This window comes from Orussus abietinus, unplaced genomic scaffold (genome assembly GCF_000612105.2).
Source record: "Orussus abietinus isolate OABI.00-Male unplaced genomic scaffold, Oabi_2.0 scaffold126, whole genome shotgun sequence".
NCBI classification, from domain to species: domain Eukaryota; kingdom Metazoa; phylum Arthropoda; class Insecta; order Hymenoptera; family Orussidae; genus Orussus; species Orussus abietinus.
In genome coordinates, this window is record NW_019394338.1 from 60,542 (window position 1) to 80,057 (window position 19,516).

At 39.6% G+C, this 19,516-nt stretch overlaps 1 protein-coding gene across 5 annotated transcripts in view; it reads right to left on the minus strand.

The window, feature by feature from the left end:
• The window catches only part of LOC105697780, a 232,841-nt gene that overhangs the window by 44,471 nt on the left and 168,854 nt on the right, over positions 1–19,516 (minus strand). For all 5 annotated transcript variants that reach the window (XM_023431828.1, XM_023431830.1, XM_023431829.1 and 2 more), the window contains one exon: positions 11–2,349. In XM_023431828.1, coding sequence (XP_023287596.1) covers positions 11–2,349 — 2,339 coding nt within the window. The remainder of the gene's footprint in view (positions 1–10; positions 2,350–19,516) is intronic.

Sequence of the window (19,516 nt, forward strand, 5' to 3'; positions counted from 1 at the left end):
TTTTACATACCTGCTAAGAGTGCATTCAATATTGGGTTCTGAATCCAATGACTTCGCAAGTTGCTGTTGTTCGATGAGTTTAAGCTGCAGTTGTTGCTGGTCAAGTATCATAGCATCTTCGATGGGTATTTCTTGAGCTGTTTGCTGTTGTTGGTGTGCAGGTGGTAAATGTTGAACCTGATGTTGAGTAAATATAGGCTGACCAGGCTGAACTGATAGAGGATGGTGCAAAAGGTGTTGATCAACAGATGCCATATAATGAGACATGCTCCATTGGCCATGTAAAGGCATTTGGGTTGGTTGTTGAAGCCCGGAGAGATTTTGTTGTAAAATTTGGTTTTGCACGGCATCGATTTGTTGGTGAACTCCAAGCTGTAACACCTGCTGAGTATTTTGCGACTGTTGCTGAAGCTGAGCTATATTATGTGGTAGATGTATCGGAAAACTTTGATGTGCACTTTGAACAGTTTGTTGCACACTAAGTGGTAAAGACTGCTGGCTGTAGAGGTTATGTTGCAAGTGGGTTAGCGGCTGTTGTAGCTGCAATTGAGAGATCTCTGGCTGTATTGGTTGAAAATACTGTTCAGAATGTAAAATTGGTTTGTACTCTAAAAGAGTAGAAGGGACATTAGGATTTAAACATGATTCGTGTGTCGGTAGTGAGTGAGGTGTTACAGATTTTGACTTGGGGTTGGAAAGTATATTAGCTAAATTTTGTGCAAGATCTGGCAAAGTCGAAGACATTTCCTTCGTTTTCACAGCTATCTTTGGTGCTGCATCCACGCTTGGTGAAGCAGAAACAGGAATTGAAACAGAAATGGGGGCATTTCCAAGTGGCTGAATTAAATTGTGATGTACTGATGCTGGATAGTACGAAGAGTCAGTGGCTCCGTGACTACTAAGGGCACTACTTGAAAAATCCTGCTGCGTAAACACTTGCTGCATTAATACATTCGATGCTGTGCTAGATTGCCGCCTGTCTTCGGAGGTTCCACACATTTCCGACACTTGAGAATCAGTAGATACATTTGATGTAGTAGATATATTAGATACTCTGCGATTTCTGTCATCTACATCTGTTTGTTGTAACTGCTGTACATAACCACAGAGCATCACATATTGCTGTTGTTGCGGGAGGAATTGTTGTTGCTGTTGCGTTTGCTGAATTGGACATACAGCCTGCATTTTCAGTTGAACGTGTTCTTGCTGAATGAGCTGCGGTTTTTGTTGCATGGGGATTTGCTGTTGTTGTAAATTAATATGATGTTGCATTAGAAGTGGGTTTTGATAGGGCATTTGAGAAATTGATACACTTTGATGCGTCTGCTGTGTCGATACATCTTTCTGTTGTGACAAACCATGAGGGACCGGTACAACAGTTGGGAGAACCTGAGCGGTGGGCTGTGTTGGTAGCGATCCTGGATGAATTAAAGTTTGAGGAATCGGTTTGTGTAATTGCGGTGCCTCGACCTGCTTCTGAGGAAAATTTTGTAACGTTTGTGCAACCTGCTGAGCATGATATTGTTGTTGTTGCAAGGGCTGCTGTCCGCCTTCTATCTGGTCGGGGCCAATTTGATGCAACACTTGAATAATATCGTTATTAACCGCTTCGTGTGATTGACTATCCGTCAACTTTATTTCGGGTTCTTCTACTTTTTCCAATGATTCTACAACATTTGATTCTGTTTGCGAAACTTGTTGGCACCACTGCTCATTTGTGGTAATATTCGTTCGTTCTATTAACTCAGTATGACTCTGTTGCTCTTGTTCAACCGTACTAAGTTTTTGCTCGATAACAGGGCTCACTAGGAAACGGGATATTTTTCGCACCGGAATAGTAGGGGCTTTTGATACTTCATTTGACGATGCATTTAAAGAAATTACCGGATTACTTGAGTCTTCAGGTTGAGGTGTTTGAAGGGCCACTGGAACGTTATTGCTGAAAGTTGTTGCTTCGCCCTTTGCTTCAAGTGGAAACTCACCACATGGTTCCTGTGTTTCATTTTGGATACTTATGACAGTAGCTTGTACGGTCTTCGGGGAAGGCTCTACAATTTCGTCTGGAAGTTGAGTCGCTTCTAAAATTGTGTCGGCTGATGCGATAGAGACAATGCTTTCCTGAGTATCTGTCACATCGCTGGGTACATTGGTAGGGGTCAATGTATCTGTATTTTGTGTGGATGTGGATGAACGCCTGGACGCCTCCGAAGATATACTATCAGCTCCAGCCTGACCATCAGGGGTTTGGACACTTTGCTGCTTATCCAGTGGCACGGAAGCGATATGAGAAATTATTTGGTCTATCGGTAGAAGCTTTGTTGGTGTCGAACTGTTGGAAGTTTCGTCTCTCTGAAAAATTAATGCAAGGCGCTATAGTCCATAAATCATAAAAATCGTTTCATTTATATGATTCAGTTCCATGGTTAAGAGAACATAATGCAACACACTTTTATATACGTTCATAAAACATGAAAATTTTATAATAACAGATGATTACAAAAGTGATGCCTTTGTTAAAAAAAAAAGTAATAGGTAACATATTGAAGAAAGAAACCCATTATCCCCTGTAGTAATGAAAATTGGTAATAGCATCGTATAATATTGGTTCAATATTTGTATCTTGATACAGTACTATCAATTGATAACCAATATTAAGCCAATATATTATTTCGCGTTTCAATGAATATTGAATTAAAGACATTCATGCTGTATAGGACAAATATGGTTAGACATAGTATACTGTTATGATACAATATTGGATATTCATAGCTTTTGAATATTGCAATATAATATTCGGCAAATAAAATACAATATTGGTTCAATTTCTAATTTGTGCTTCGCATAAATATGAACAATATCGGTAAATTAATATGGTTGAATACCAAAATGTCGCATTTTCTAAAAATATAAGAACATTATTCGAAATACAATATTAACTTAAATACCAGTTTAGTACATATTTGTCTAGTGAAAAAATAGTATGCGTGAAAGTACCAAATGTTTATACACGATGTACGGTATCGCATAATTAATCCTTTAAAAGGAGAAAGAGGGTGGAATCTGGAAACTCGATAAAATTTCGCGCCAAATATAAATGCATACATACATGTACGCGCGCGCGCGCGCGTCGCCACATGCAAGCGCGAGCGCTACCTAGTCTTTACAGCAAGTTTAGTATCCTCGTATTTATAACTATTAATATCTCAGATGTGAAAATTACTGACAGTTCACGTCTGCTATGATTAAAGTGCATTATCATTCGTGGTCCCACAGCGCGGTACCCAGCTCCGACAAGCGCAGCGCGAGCAATGTACTGTTACGTATGCACCCCTTATACCCGCGAATCTAGTAAAAATCGTACTCCGATCACCGGAAGCTAGCCATTGAAATCCGAGTACTGGCGATATGGAAGCACTTGCGAAAGATACGGCGTCAAGCTATCTGGAATGATAAGTTCATCGGCCAAAACGAACCCGAAAGTCATCGATCGATCCGAAGCTAGCAATCTCATGACTATACACCGCATCAGCACACCCCAGAAACGCCATTCTCACCTCGGTCCTCCCATCCATCGGAACACGCTGCCAATAAAACCCATAACCTGCAAATTAGCAGTGCCTTTTGCCAGTAGTTAATCAACACCGACGTTAGTCATCGATCCTGAGTAGAGCTCGTGGCCTTCGGTACTCCGTTCCTAGCGAGTCAGAGACCGAGACCCCCGGACTCCCTGCTGAAGGTCACCTGTACCACGAGCTGCAGTAGTGTTATCCGGTACTCCAGCGATCCAAGCGCACTAAGTCAGGAAGAGACGGCGGCACTGTGACTTCCGTTGGAAAGGAGGCTTCTAGAAGACCTCCAACCCTAGGGCATGCCACGGGCCAAAGGTGCTCACGCGAAGTCATCCGGCTGGGTCGATTAAGGGAAAGTGTCACCGAATTTGGTCGCTTCTCAAGCTAGGTATAGGATCTTTCGCAAGCTCGGCCAATTTTCATTTTCATTTTAATCTCATTTCATTAACCCCATCCCCAATCGAATCGAACATTGACATCGTCGCAAATTCCATGCTTAGCTCCGATTACCCGGATAGAATAAGATTTTTAACCTCTTCAAACAACTCAGCACGAAATCTTAGCATCGCGAAATAGATCAGATTTACGCGTAGTCCGTCAAGTAGAGTAGTCAAGTAGCAAAGACTCTCAGCGTCAGCACTCCTCACATTTAGCGACCTACTGTCACTAAGCACGGTATCGTGATACCCGAACCGATTTATAATCATTTCTATAATTTTGAATTGTTAATATATAATATGTTAACAACGAATGTTTCACATGCTCTGTTTCGATTACAGCTGCGAAATAATATGCAATTAATCTGCTCCACGCGCCCATTACGTTTAGATTTCATTACTTTTTGTAGCAGTCTTCATCGATAGATACACAAAAATCATAAGATTATCTATGCATAAAAATATCGACATTTTTTAGTATAAATAATACGTCGTAACAAGTGTGTAATTATGCGCACACGAAATATGTATTTTCACCGTTGATTCACTAATTTATGTGAGGGACCCGACAAGTTCGGTACTGCGGTTAGCAACCCCTTAAATGGTTCAGAATAAAGATCACTTATACAATCGAGTGGAGGCAATAAATAAAGAAAAATGATGGACTATGAAAACATTACACTAAGATACATTGTTGGATATTTTTCATACTTTATTCACCGTTGTTACGTGGCGACCGAGCGAACGCGAGGCCGGGGAAATTCGGGTAGCGATTATCTGGAATTCTCGCGTAACGAACTTATTATTTTTGTGCGGGGATGACCCGAGCGGCTAGATCAACTCCCCTGGTGGGATCTGCGGGAAATCAGGACCTGAGGAGGGTCTTAATGAATGGCAATGTAATCAAATATGATAGCACTATTGTATTTGTCAGTCAATAACGGTTCGTACAATCAACTGCAAGAGACAGTCAAAGTGTCGATTTAGTTTTCTCTACGTAGTTTTACTTCCGCGTCGCGACGGTTCGGTTGTCGCGATAGCGCGCTTTAGCGGAGGTAGGTCGCTGAACACCCGGAGTGCTGACGCGGGGATTCTTCGCTGCTTAACCGTTTTAGTCACGCAGCGCGATCGCGCTTTTCGCGTACTGTGGCGAACTGTGTCGCGATGTTTGGTCTCGATCGTCAATTCGTAACGCTCTCGCGCTTCATAGCACAATCCGACACGGATTTTGAAAAACCCCTGGCACTAAAACGGTTAAATGGCGAACTCCGCGTGAGTCTAACTAACTTATCTCGCTATGCTGAGATATGGAGCTTAGCTGTTGGAGGCGGAAATTAATACAATCTTATTCTACTCGGGTAAACGGAGCTAGGCATGGAAGTCGCGACAGTGGTTAGTATTCGATTGGATCGGAGATGGGATTAATAAAGTAAGATTAAAATGAAATGAAGATGAGTTGAGTTTGCAAAGGATCCTTTACCTAGCTTGAGAAGCGACCAAATTCAGTGACACTCTCCCTTAATCGACCCAGCCGGATGACTTCGCGTGAGCATCTTCGGCCCGTGGCATGCCCTAGGGTTGGAGGTCTTCTAGAAGCATCTACTTGAAGAAGAATATACTTGATTTTATGATTTTGTCTAGTAATCAGGTACTTTAATTTACCTTTTCTTTTTTTCCCCTAAGTTATGCGAACTCGAGGACGCATTTTAAGAGGCTAGGCCGAGCCCTATTCCCTTTAAGGTCGGACGAGTTCATTCAACTCGAGTCCCGATATTTTAATCGAAAAGCAGAAATTTTAAATATCTGCGATGTACCTTGAGTCGGATTAATTCCGCCCCTCCTACCTATTAAATACCTCATCATTAATTTTATGTGACGTTATTCTTTCAGCGAGAGGCCACCGTAATTTGGGCTTAGGCTCCATTTCGTTAGATAAAATCAATTCGTAACATTTCTAAGCTTTGTCGCGAAAATTAGCAAGAACGAATGACGACCCGGCTCGGACCGCACAGCGCTCGATCGTCGTGGGATGATCCACAACAAACATCCTGGGCCGACGAGACTTCGAGGCGAGAGGCGACTACGGGGTACCACAGGTGAATACCTGACATCACTTTCCGAGGACTGCTTCCGTCACCCCTAGGATGGCACCTGTCCTCCCCCCGGACCTGCGGGGGCACGGCCTCAGTTCGTTCTCGCGACGGGAAGTGGTTTGCCCGCGGGGAGGAGTCCACCTGCGACATCCCGGACCTCACCTCACCTTCGAATCCCTATTTTTATAATTATTGGCACTTCGTCCAGGCTCGCGGAACCTTTTTTGACCGCTGTTAAATTTCAGGAGTCTTCTCGGGGGACGGGCCTCTTAGAAGTCGGGGATAACCTTTCGTCTTCGTCTTGCGACACCACTCTCGTGGGGAGAGTCCAAGTCCTTAGGAAAAGGAGGTCGGTGGGCCTTTAAGATTTAGCGTCTTGGGACGCCTAGCGCACAACCGGTATTATAGTCAGAATTAGTGCTCAAGGATGGGTTCGAGCGAGGGCGGAGGTAGAGTTCAGGGACGCTGGGAGACCAAAGGGTCCTAACTCTCCCAGTCCAGTGCCCTTTTTGTGAACAGGATATCCCACGGACGAGATACCCGTCACAATATTAACAATTCAAAATTATAGAAACGATTATTAATCGAGCTTTGTCTGTGCTTGTTTAGCGGTAATTGATTTCATTATCTTAAGAGGCCATCGATGCACCCGTTAAAATGTTCTAAACTGCTCAGCAACACTTGATTTCATAACTTTAGAGGGTTGGATATGAATAACAATTTTTTCCTTTTTTTTTTTGTAAAAGTAACATTATTACTATTGTAACTTCTGAAGATGTGTTATAGTTTTTTCGAATAGAGGGGGCAATGACAGCTAATTATTTCTAGGAATGTTCGTAGTTTTTTGAAGGTGAAACAACACTAGGTTATGAATGCGTCTTTTTTTTTACACCAAAGGTCTTTTTTGTTGGGTATTTCTTTCTGGGCCAAATTGTATAAGGTGCCGTTTGCGAAGTCAAAGACCTACTTGAGTGTTCCAAAATTAATTAGTTGGGTCTCGGACTAAAACTGAATCCCGTAAATTCTTGGCAATTTGACTAGCGAATTTCTCCGTGGAGTCCCTTTTTCCCAGAGAGGAATGTTTCTAAAGCTTTAACTGATTAAATTACGTAAGTTCGATTCCGGTCAGCGGGAGTAGATTCAGTACAATGTCCTGCTATTTTGAGTCGTGCGTCGCAAACGAAACTTTAATTTTCAGAGTATCTTCTTCTAATTCACCGGGGTTAATCCAGTGATTATTTGAAATATTATTAATATTCTGAGTTTCGTAACGTTCATCGGTCTATTCATTTTAATGATTCTTTTGTTCAAAACTTTTCGATTGTATTTAACTGAATATTGTTCCGAGTATGTGATATATTAATGTTCAGGATGTCATAACTTTCGGCTGCCAAATATTCCTTATATTATTTCCATAAATTATTTAGTGACTTTAAACCTAGCGTTTTACGAATCCTTTTCGCGCCTCAGCGAGCGCTCATTCACCCGAATCCGTCGGGAAGATATTAACCAGAAAATTTTTTGTAAATAATTGTTATCATTGGACTGTGAACCATGATTGCCTCCTGTGATCCAAGACTGATTTCAAATTCGAAACAATTTCTGTTACTTGAATGAAACAGTAAATTGGTGAGCTTAAATTTTCTTACATTTTTCTCTTGAACCTTTTCCTAGTCGCGACAATCCTAACGCAGAAAGGCAGGAAGGAACGGCTCTTTCCGACCTTAATAGGATTAACATTGGCGTTACCACGTTCCTCTCCGTTGCCACTCGGGGTGGCTGAATAACAGAGCTAGCTGACCCCTCGCACCCGAAGATCCGAGAGCCGGGAAATTGAATTTTGGGTTTGGAGGAAATTACGGTGAAGTAAAACCCTCCTCAAATCAATCGATCAGAATAAGACACTTTTTTTAAGGGTATTGGATAGACCCGTCTGAAACTTTGACACGTGACTCATGTGCCCCTAGGAATTGTCATGACACTTTCGAAATTAGGATTTTCGAAAATAACTTTTTTGACTTATCCTAGACCAGAACCAACATGGTGTCGAGCTTACACATTTCGATCGAGATACAGTTATTGAAGGTTCTATACGAGAAACGAAAGTGTCAGGACAATTGTACGACAATTTAGAACACTCTGGTAAGCGAAAAACTCAGATTTGAATGGGATAAAGGTAAAAAAAGTGTCTTATGCGCTGCTATGCTGAAACGATGATAATACAAGGTCTCGGAGTGAAAATGTAGATGACATGAAAATTACAGATGGCGCAGAGTGCCCTCTGTCCGAGAGAAACCATGATTCTAGAAGAGTTCTGGAGTTTTACTCCGATTTCTTCATAATTATTGTACGAAAACGATAGATTTAGCACAGTACCCAATACAATTCGACACGGCTGTCAATATAAAAACGAAGGTCGGCAATGTAGATATATAGAAAAATCTTTTTTACCAACGTCGATGAACTTCCTCGACGTGTTTCACTTCACCTTAAGGTCCGTTCGGTGACGGGCTTTGGAAGAGCAACCTGTCAGCCCTTCGCTTTCGTCTTCTGGGACCACTTTCGTGGGGAAAGCAGAGATCCACTTAGGGAAGGAACGCTTCGGTCGTGGAGGGAAATTCGGTATCTTGAGGTACAGGGCCACCGCCGAATATTTTGTGTAATTCGGATATTAAAATAATTGAGTAAATGAACCGGTATAATGTGCGAGAGTAAGGTACGAGGTACCCGACAATTAATGGAATTGGAGCAGCCTCCCTCTTTTGCGATAAGCGGCCCAGAAACATAAACCGCCAAAGGTGAACCCCATAAGGGTTATCCATCGCAACTCATATCATATGATCATTTTCATGCTTGCCAAATAAAATATTGTTTTCAAATTTAATCTCTAATTTTTGCATTTGGTTCGATATAGTTATTAATATTTTTCTTTGGTTTGAGGAAGTAGAAAATCTTATACCTGCAACATATATGAAACAACATGTAGTGTGTCATTCGGTAACAAAGTTATAGCTGGGGTTTCAATAAAATGAATGTTCTACTATATTTAGGAAAAATAGTTGATTTAAGTCGTCCATGGGAAGGAAGTAATGTAAACTATTTTTTCAATTAAGTGAGTAATGATAAATGTATATGGTTAACGTTTTGTACACCGAAAGTGTATTTTGAGGATTATTATAAAATTACATATATTACTACTTTTTAAATGAATTTAATAGGATTGTCGACTAAAAACGGAATTAATTATTTAAAAACATTCAATTGTACATTTTACTACTTAAGGGGTTGTTTATTCCCATAATAAGGGTGTATGTTGCAATATCTTGAGAACCGCTGATTCGGCCTAATCAATCGCGCGGGCAGCTAATTTCCGCTCGGCACACGATCGCAGGGTAATCTGGTTCTCTAACACTTATTTTCTTAATCTGGTTCTCTAACACGCCGACGTACCAATTGCCTGAATATAGAATCCCCTCAAAAAACATTAAAAACGCCGCCAAATACATTCTTGTTTCTTTCTTGAACTGCAAACATAATTCAAACCGTGTCTTTTTAATAAGAAATGGAAATCGACTATTTTTGACAAATATGTTAGTACTTTCATTTTATTAAATACTCAAACCAGTATTGCCAAATTATCGTACATGTTGTTCCACATAATACAAGTACATCTATTCCAAAACTGATATCACTTAAAATCGTGTGTCTATGAAAATCTACAGATTTCTATTCTTACTTAACCAAATAAAACAAATCTAAATCTGATCAAATAACAAAAATGAAAAACTCAATTTTTAAACAACATTTTATTTGGCGGCAGTAATCGTTGATCATATTTTCATATTTCAAAATTAAACTTGAAATTTAATGTCAATTTAGATTAATTTAAACATTTACGTACCCAGTTTTGTTTACCAATAAGAAGACATTTTCAGAGCTTTGGTGACAGCTAACCTGTATCTTATAAGTTATCTACCGAAATGTTGTGACCACGGAGCAGAAGCTATTTAGGTCTCCAGGCTATAACTTAGTTTACACTGAACATTTGGTATGTGTAACACTTACGACGGTGTACCAAGTGATACGTGTAAACTTTGTTTAACCCTTTCAATTAAACACCGCGATTTCCGATTTTTTTTAGAAACTTTACGAATTTAGTTAAATACTCAAAGCCGCGGGGTCCTCTAACTAGGTTCTTTGAGTCGTAGTACTAATATTAATTGTAAAACACCTAGTTCAGGAACCCTGAATCCGTGTTACAAGAATTTAAATATGCAGAGCTTAGGAATAAGAACACGATACAGTGTTCTTATTCCTAGGCTCCTCTGCACACCTCTGCACACGTGCAGGGTACACATCTCGGCGGGATTTACAACCAACTAATGACAACAAGAATTTACCAAAAACAATGGAAAACCAATTAGTAAGGGACCCTTTCTCCAGTGGAACCTTTGAACCTACCCTACTGATGTTTTGGATCTCAAACGCGAGGAATTTCTACTACTTAAGGTGAAGTGAAACACGTCGAGGAACTTGATCGACGTCGATAAAGAAGATCTTTCTAAATGCCTACGTTGCCAACGTTCATTTTTATATTGACAGCTGTGTCGAATTATATTGGATATTTTACCAAATGGCATACCCCACCTGTCGTTTTTGTACAATAAATATCAAGAAATCGAAGTAAAACTCCAGAAATCCTCTGAATTCATGCTTTCTGGGGCCCTAATTGACTGCAGAGGGACCCTCTGCGCCATCTGTGATTTCCAGGTCAATTAAATTTTCATTCCGAGACCTCGTATTCCCATCGTTTTAGCACAGAAGCGCATACAACACTTTTTTTGCCTTTATCCCGTTGAAAAGCGAGTTTATCGACTACCAGTGTTCTAAATTGTCGTAAAATTGTCCTGACCCTTTCGTTTCTCATATCAGAGCCTTTGGTAATTGTATATTGATCGAAATATGAGAGCTCGACGCCATATTGGTTCTGGTCTCGGCTAAGTTAAATAATTTTTTCCAAAAACCCAAATTTTGAACCTATCAGGACAATTCTTAGATGATCAGGAGTGATGTGTCAAAGTTTCGAACAGTTTGATCTAATACCCTTTAAAAAAAGTGTTGTATTCGAATTGACTGATTTGAAGGGGGTTTCACTTCACCTTAAACCAACCCAAAACCCTATTTAGTCTCAATTGCCAGTTTCTGCCACTCGGTTATTTCATTGGTCAAAGTCAAAATCAGCAGTTGCACGGTCGTAGTTAAGTTGCTGGCAGTCGGTTAGTCTATTAGTCCGTTTGTCGATCGGTATGTTAATCCATCGGTCTAATTCAAAATCTAATTTAAAGTCAAATTTAAAGTTAGGCATAGTCAATAAAAATCGGCTGTTTGGTGAAAACACGAGTGGAATACAGAATCTGGAATCTGAGACGACCCAGCATCCAGGAGATCAACTGCCATCTCAGGAGGGGAACACTGGGCCATCGACACCTGCTTACCCTCGACTCGCTTTGAATTAAGTTATCTTTCGTGATCAACATTCACATATACATACACATGCAACAACGAAGATCATATAAACATCCACAAGCGAAAACCTCAATTGTTCGGATTTATTGTAATTTACTGAATCCATCACTCCCACTCAATCCAATCACCAAAAGTAGAAACGTTTGCGCAGGGCGAATACTGGATAATTCGACCTTCATACTTGTGAAATTATACAAATATACGTTTATGATTAAATTCAAAACTTGCTCTGAATTCGTCTCCCAACCGAGACGTAACGATATCATTAGCTCCGTATGCAAAACGTAACAAAGTTTGTTTGCAATGTTTATTGCAAAAGTATAATAACAATAATAACAACAATAATAATAAACAATAATAAACAATAATAATAATAATAATAATAATCCACGCTACCGACTTGAATTAAAGATTCTTTTATACAACATTTGTAAGATACTATGAAGCAATGACCTAATTTCTTACTGTACATAACAAATGTTACGAAGAACAGTTTCAAATCAAATAACTTAACTGTATTAATTAATTAATGTTCCTATGCCATGACACTTAATGTTATTAGTGTATTGAAGTACTGATAAGTTTTGTTACAACACTTTAAAATATGTTTAGTAGTTTGTACTGTAATACATGTAAGTATTGAAATTTAACGCTCTTCTTTTATTCTATACTCCCTTCGATATGCGATATGTAGTTTCGTTCGATTGATGAAATCAATTCCGTTTGCTACTGTGTTAACATAGATATTACACTTCAATATTTCATTTTTATTTCTATACTTTTAATTTGATACGTTACTAGCATGAATACAAAAACAATATTATATTATTGCATAAGAATAAAGATTGTATTAAATTTTTTATTTCTCTTGTTTAGATGTACATAGTCAAACAAATGATCGGTAAATATGGAGTTTAGGGGACCCATCTCAGATAACCTTGACTTTAACATATGTTCCCAAGGTCACCCTCCTGAGTGACCTCTACAAGGTTTTAGTTGCAGCTCGTTGTTTGTTAAAAAGTTATTAACTGAATAATTTTGATGAATTGAACGTACGTTTCTGACACTGGGTGTATACTTTATAACGTAGTGGATCGTGGGGTCTCCTCCATGGTCCTAAGCGATGCCTTTTCTGGGCCGATGACCTCCGAGGTACGGGGGGAGACCGCGGGACCGCGGTCTAAAAGGGCTTGAGGCAGGTGTCTGCACCTAGCGAAGCACCGTTTCGGAAAGATGCCCTCCCTCAGGCCGCCATGTTGAGGAACGCGAACCTTTCCGGACCCTTAAGGACGTCTGGGAATCGATCAGGTCGACCGCGGTGCGTCCCCGAGGTTAGGGCTCGTGAACGCGAAGAGGATGACCCGAAGCACCGGTAGCACCATGGGATCAGGGCGGATGGCAGTCCCGCCCTGGCGCCGGGGCTCCGTTGAGCAGCTGGAGTAGGGCCCCCGGTCGATAAGGGGGCCTCGCGAGGAGCTATCACCCCGGAAGCTAATCCGAGGTCCCTCTACTGAACTTCTGCGAGACTCCGTGATCCCGCAAGGCCTAAAAGGAAGCGGGCGCGGTAACGAGGGAGGTCGTGAGGATCTCGGCAATGTCTCTTCGCGATCCGACCCCTTTAGTTTACGTCGAGCCCGCACTCGTGTTTCGGCCAACCTTATAGCGTTCGAATTAGATTCCGAATTTGTGGAAAAAGACCTATTTTGGTCTCATGAGTAGTTTCGGGTTGGTTTCGTGATACGTGATGGGCTGTGCGTGTGCGCGCCAGAGGTCAGCAGGGACGGTGGCGGAGTCCACCCCGAGGCCGTCCACACGCCAGACGTCTGGGACCGGGCGCCGGAGGGAGACTGCGCGACCGAAGGCAAAGCCGGGGTGGTGAGTCGCGTATTTCGGGGACTATTTGGGTCTTTACAGGGCCCCCGCGTTAAAATATTCGCGCCGCCTCGTGAAGGGCTTAAGGGCTCTCGAGCGAGGGAGATACACGAGCGAGCTAGGGTCTCGCTTATGTAATTTCGGGCTGTAGTTTAATTATTCTATTTTTGTTCAAATTCGCACATCGTCCGAAAGACGGGGTTTTCTTTTTGTACTGTACCTTGCCCTTTTCAGCGTCCGTAGTGGCCACAAGCCACCCCTCTCCGACTAGCAGAGAGCTAGCCGATCGGACAAGAAGATAGAGAGAAAGACCGCGTCGGGCAGTAAAACAACTGGTGCCCTTAGAGGACAAGGAAAGCGAGTCCGCTACCCAATCCGAAATTCGTAAAATAGGGGCCAAGTTTGTCGGCGGACTGTCGGTACGGTGATCCGAGGTTACGGACGTAGTGGCACCGGTATGACTTTCGTTTTCACTTCTTTCACGGCGGATGGCGACACCTCCTCGTTTCAAACAGTTTTCAAACGATTTCATCAGCTGGTATAGCTTGTGTCATCGTCATATGGGTCATAATATACAAATAATAGGTTTAGACGTCCGAAATGACTTATTGGTGAATTCAAGATTGTTTCTAGTGCGTTGCGGCCAGAAATAAATATTTTAAAAAATAGTATCGTTCTGACAATAGGGTAGGAACAACAATTCGTATTATATTCATTAAATTAATGTTATGACGATACCATAATATTGTAATAATCTAAAGAGATAGAGGTTAAGATCTAATCTGTCACTTTTCAGGTGAAATATTTCACGAAAGAGAAAATTAAGAATGCTGTTTAACTATTTGACGAAATGTTAATTATGATCAATTAGGTTGTTTTGATAAAATGTTAACTTCAATGTTCAAGCCGTAAGTTTGTATTGGCAATAATGACAAAATAGTTATTTTAAATTGAATTTATTTTCACATTTACGAATGCCTGTATACTTAAGTCCATAGATTTAATACCGAACGTTGAGGGGCAACTGGTGGCAGGGTTTCCAAGGAAAATGATTTCAATGTTTACTAAATTAGTGGAATGAAATGTATACAAATGATTAAACACGTTCGAGGCTTTTGTCTATTAATTACGTATATCATTAAAAATTATGTAAGATTTTCTGTTGATATTGTTCAGAAGACTTGTAGCCTTTAAACGATCGATTTAGCTCATCCAGTAACTTCTGTATCCGCCATACAATGTAGTGCATTACATTGTGCTTCTTACAGTTTTCAAAATTAATGCAATGTGTAGGAACATCATGCGTTCGACAACACATTCAGGGACAGGAGACATTAGAGGGCGTTGAGTGTTCAATACGTGCCTGCGGTGATTAAAGAGTGAACCAGTGTAATATTAGAAACCTGAATTTATATATAATGTTTGTTAATACTAAGATCTAATTAAATTACTGTTAAAATACTTTCAAAATAGAAGCAAAGTGCTATTAATACTTAACAGAAATTACATGTTATTTCAAGGTGAAGTTTTATAAACACCCCTTAAATAATAGAACACTCTGAATTCACTCTAAGGCTATATAAGCATGTATAAGCTGACAATCGTGTGGTGTTCCTGTATGTTGTTTTAATTTTGGTAGCTGGAACAAGAGCAAAGTAATATACTGGATATAATGTTCCATACCGGATATAAAAATTTCTATACCAGTGGGGTCATTCGATTCCAATTTATAAGCCTTCTAACCAATGTCAACAGAATATGTATTTTTACATATGTATTTCATCATGAGAAAAAATTAAAGCTCATTCACTTAAAAACCACGAACCTATTGAATCTCTTTTCTATTTTATTCTACAAGGTCAGCTAACATTAATAAGGATTAAACACTTTGCGATTGGATACTTTACTACTAGGTACTGCTTCAGGTGCGATGTCGAATCTTTGGGCTGAAATCTGAAGGCATCGATAAATATGTTATCAAATTGAAAACCATAAGTTTACAAGGTAACTCTGTCAATAATGTACAGTCGATACATGACTGACATTGAATCAACATCGATCGACTATTCATTTCTGATTAGAATTAGACTTTTAAGTACGTATAGCATGAGTATTCAGTTCAACATTTTATAACAATTTCACAAATAACTGTTTGTTGAATACTTAAAAAAGGGATTCTCTTAATTCAAGTAAAACCTACCCCGGAAAGTGAGAGCTTAAATTGTATTTTCTATCTCATTATATGACATTTTCTTAACGAAGTATTAAATACATATTGTTTTCACCATTTTCAGCACACAAATATTTTTTTTAATGTGAGCGTACATCGGAACTAATCACGAGGGGAGCATTATATCAACCTTGGACATCTGCTAGCCTTATCAGTGGCATATGAAAAACGATATGTTTTATAGAAAAACAAAAACTTTTGAAATCCCCTATAAAAACACCTCCGTGTAAAAAGACCTCGCCAAGTAGGCGGTCGTTGCGAATCCCAATTTTGGAAAAAAAAAAAAAGTATTTAGATTCACATTATGCTTCTACCTACAAAAAATTCTAAAATCAAAGTACAAAACCAAGTGCATACGTCGGGAAGTATCTACTTCTTATATAATGTGGTATTAGCTTATAATTCTTTTTTCATTTATGAACTTTAATACCTTCACTAGTTTCATGTTATTACTGCAAACCATATTTAAGTTTAATAATGGTCATTTTTTATTATGTGTAACGTTAAGTGATTTCTTATCGAGCTGGATGTTGGCAGGTTCGTGCAAAAAAATTGCACAACACTGACATTGGGCAGACCGCGAAGGTCATGAAATTGATCGCATGTTATTAGTCCACAAAATCCTAACACAGCCTTATAGCCTGTATAGTTGCGCGTGTTCTGCACAATTAATTTATCGACGTGCTATCCATTTACAACGATTTCAGTCAAGAGGACCTTATCCATAGTCAAATGTTAAATATATAAAAATAATTTTGTTTTATGTAAAACACGAACCCGCCAAGTAGTACTCGATAAGAAATCACTTATCATTGTACATAATGAAAAATGACGATTATTTAACTTAAATGTAATTTGCACTAATAACATAAAACTAATGAAGACATTAAAGTTCGTAAATGAAAAAAAGAATGATAAACTAATGCCAGATTATATAAGAAGCAGATACTTCCCGTCGTATGTACTTGACTTTGTGCTTTGATTGTAGTATTTTTTGTAAGTAGAAGCATAACCTGAATCAAAATACTTTTTCTTTTCAAAATGGGGATTCGCAATGACCATGTACTTAGCGAGGTTTTTTTACATGGAGATGTTTTTATAAGGCATTAGAACCTATTGTGGATCTATTGCGAATCCGTTGTGGACATGCGTCGAGCTTCGTAGGACCTACCGTGGACTGAAAATTGACTTGCTACGAACGTGAAGCGGCCCCGATAGATTACTAAACGGATCTCCTCTGGACTCGCTGCAGGCTTGCGTAAATTTCAAATCTGGCCTGTTGCGGATCCGTTTCGTCCTCGTTCCGGATTTACAATGTACGCGTCCGCGGTACGTCTGGAGCGCGTCAGTACGGCGATTTTATCGGACCAAAAATTTCAACTCGAGTATTCGATTGAAACATTGTTTTACTTAGTCTAGACCGGAACCAAAATAGCATCGTGCTCTTTCATTTAGAACAGTATATAGGGTGTCTCAGAACTCGGAATCATCCTTAAAACTAGTGAGTGTTGGCGATGTTTGGAGTTGGAAATTTCTTTACCATTTTTCCCTAAAGTGATTATTGACTGATTTATTAATTGCTAAAGTTAACTATTTCCAGACGTGCGATTCAAACTTGACAGGGTCACTCGGGGGTCCAGGACTTTTAGACCGTGCGGTTCCTAACGTTAGAGTTCTTATGTAATTTAATATTTTTATTTTCAGTTGATAATTGATAACAATGTAGCGTAATTTTCATGTTTGAATATTCGCATGTGATCGATCTGTGAGGCCTCTACCGGGTTGTCCGAGTAATCTCTCCGGTGCTACGATTTCGGTGGTATCGGAAGGCCAGCGTTCGCTCTCTCTACCGACAACCTTCGTCCGGTGCGCATCGTTAGGAAGGACTGAGCCGTCCAAGGGTTCCAGGATGGAGCATAAGAGAAGAACGTTCGTTGCTGCCCATACGTGACCACCCTTTCATCCTCCTGCGACGGGATACACAACCTTCTCGACCGCATCGAGTGCAGTGAATCCCCTGGATTGAGGCCAGTCAAATTTAGAGAGACTTATATTTTCTGATTCGAAATATTCTAATTTAAGTGAGCATCTGTATTTCGCTAGCCCTATCGTATATTCGTTTATTTCGTTTCCCGACTTGTTAAGAGAATTAGTAAAGAAAGACAGAGTAAGAAAATAACATTACAACAATAATTATAATTTAAATAATAAAACATGAATAAATAACCAATTGCTCGTTATACTACTTACAGTATTTATTATGGAAATTAACAAATTAATGAAACAATTTGAGAATTATTAAAGCTTTAATACTTAATTTATTTGTAATTAACATTAATTGTTTAATTTGCATATTATTTATTAACCTCGATAAGAGGTCCTGTTTATAGACACCAAATAACAATACATAGTTTTCAGAACCAGTACACACGAAGAGGAAACTTTAATGTGCACATACACTTTATTTTTTAAAACAAAAACAATAGAAAAATTGTTGATCCATCATCTTTTCCTTCATCTCTTTCCCTTTCAGTCCCACTGTCTTTCCGATAATGCTACATCAGTTTATTATTTAATTAATTACAAATTATTAAACTCATTAATATACAATAAAAACATTCACAATTTATTATCATATAGATATTTTATGCATTTCATTTATTAATTTTTAAATTATTCTCTGATCAAATTAATAATTGTTTAAATAAATAGTAATTAAGTGAAACATTTAACATTAATTACAAATAATGTAAACAATGAAACTTCAATCATTCTCAAACTGTTTCATTAATAATTAATGAATTACTAATGAATTAAATCAATATTTCGTTTACTCAGTGGCATTAAGGGCGCTCACCACTCCAGCGATTTTGCAGGGTCTCACGGGGACAACGATTCCGAACATATTTCTAAACCGATCCAGCTTAACGAGTGCTCATATCGAAGATGAAATGTTGACCTGTGTTTATATGGGAGCGATTTTTGATAAGTGGTCATTTTCATATAAAAAAGTGCAACGATATAATTTCAATGCCCTTTTACCTAGGAAGGAGGTGCTTGATCGAAAATCGCTTCCATATAAACACACGTCAACATTTTATCTTTAAAACGAGCACTCGTTGAGCTCAATCGGTTGAGAAATACGCTCAAAATCGTTGTCCCCGTGGAGCACTTTTTTCAGGATTTTCGAGTTTCTCGCGAGGAATTTGGGCATTCCTTAGCAATCGTTGCCTAGAGTCGGCAGACTCTAGGCGGAGCGTCCAACTGGCGTGTGCGTGCGGCCGGAGGTCACACACGTTTCGGCGCCTAGTCCAGAGGCGTCTAGCCGTTGTGTGAGTCCTATACGTGCAAGATACGTACACATTTTTCGCCCGTTGCTAAACACCGCCCATTATGCGCCGCGTCTCCCTCATCCGAGCGAGAAAGTACGCTTTGGTTACCTCCCACCGAATTCGATGCTAATGCCATCTAGCGGTGGAAGTCATCGTCCCCACTTTGGTGGTGAACGCCGTTAACCCTTTCGCTAAGACGGGTGACTATAGTCCCCGGCCACAAAACGCCAACTTCATACGAACTGAATCCCGCAATAGTGGTTACACTTTTGTCACGGCTTCCCGTTCTATGGGAGGGATTCCGCAGAGAACCCCGCCTTACCGAAAAGGTTAAATCAGTTAATTGACTTGATTTAATTTAATGTTGCTTTCATTAATTTATTTATTTCCTTAATAAATACCATAACTAGTAGTTACATGCAAAATTTTAATTATTTGTATTTTATTATTGAAATTA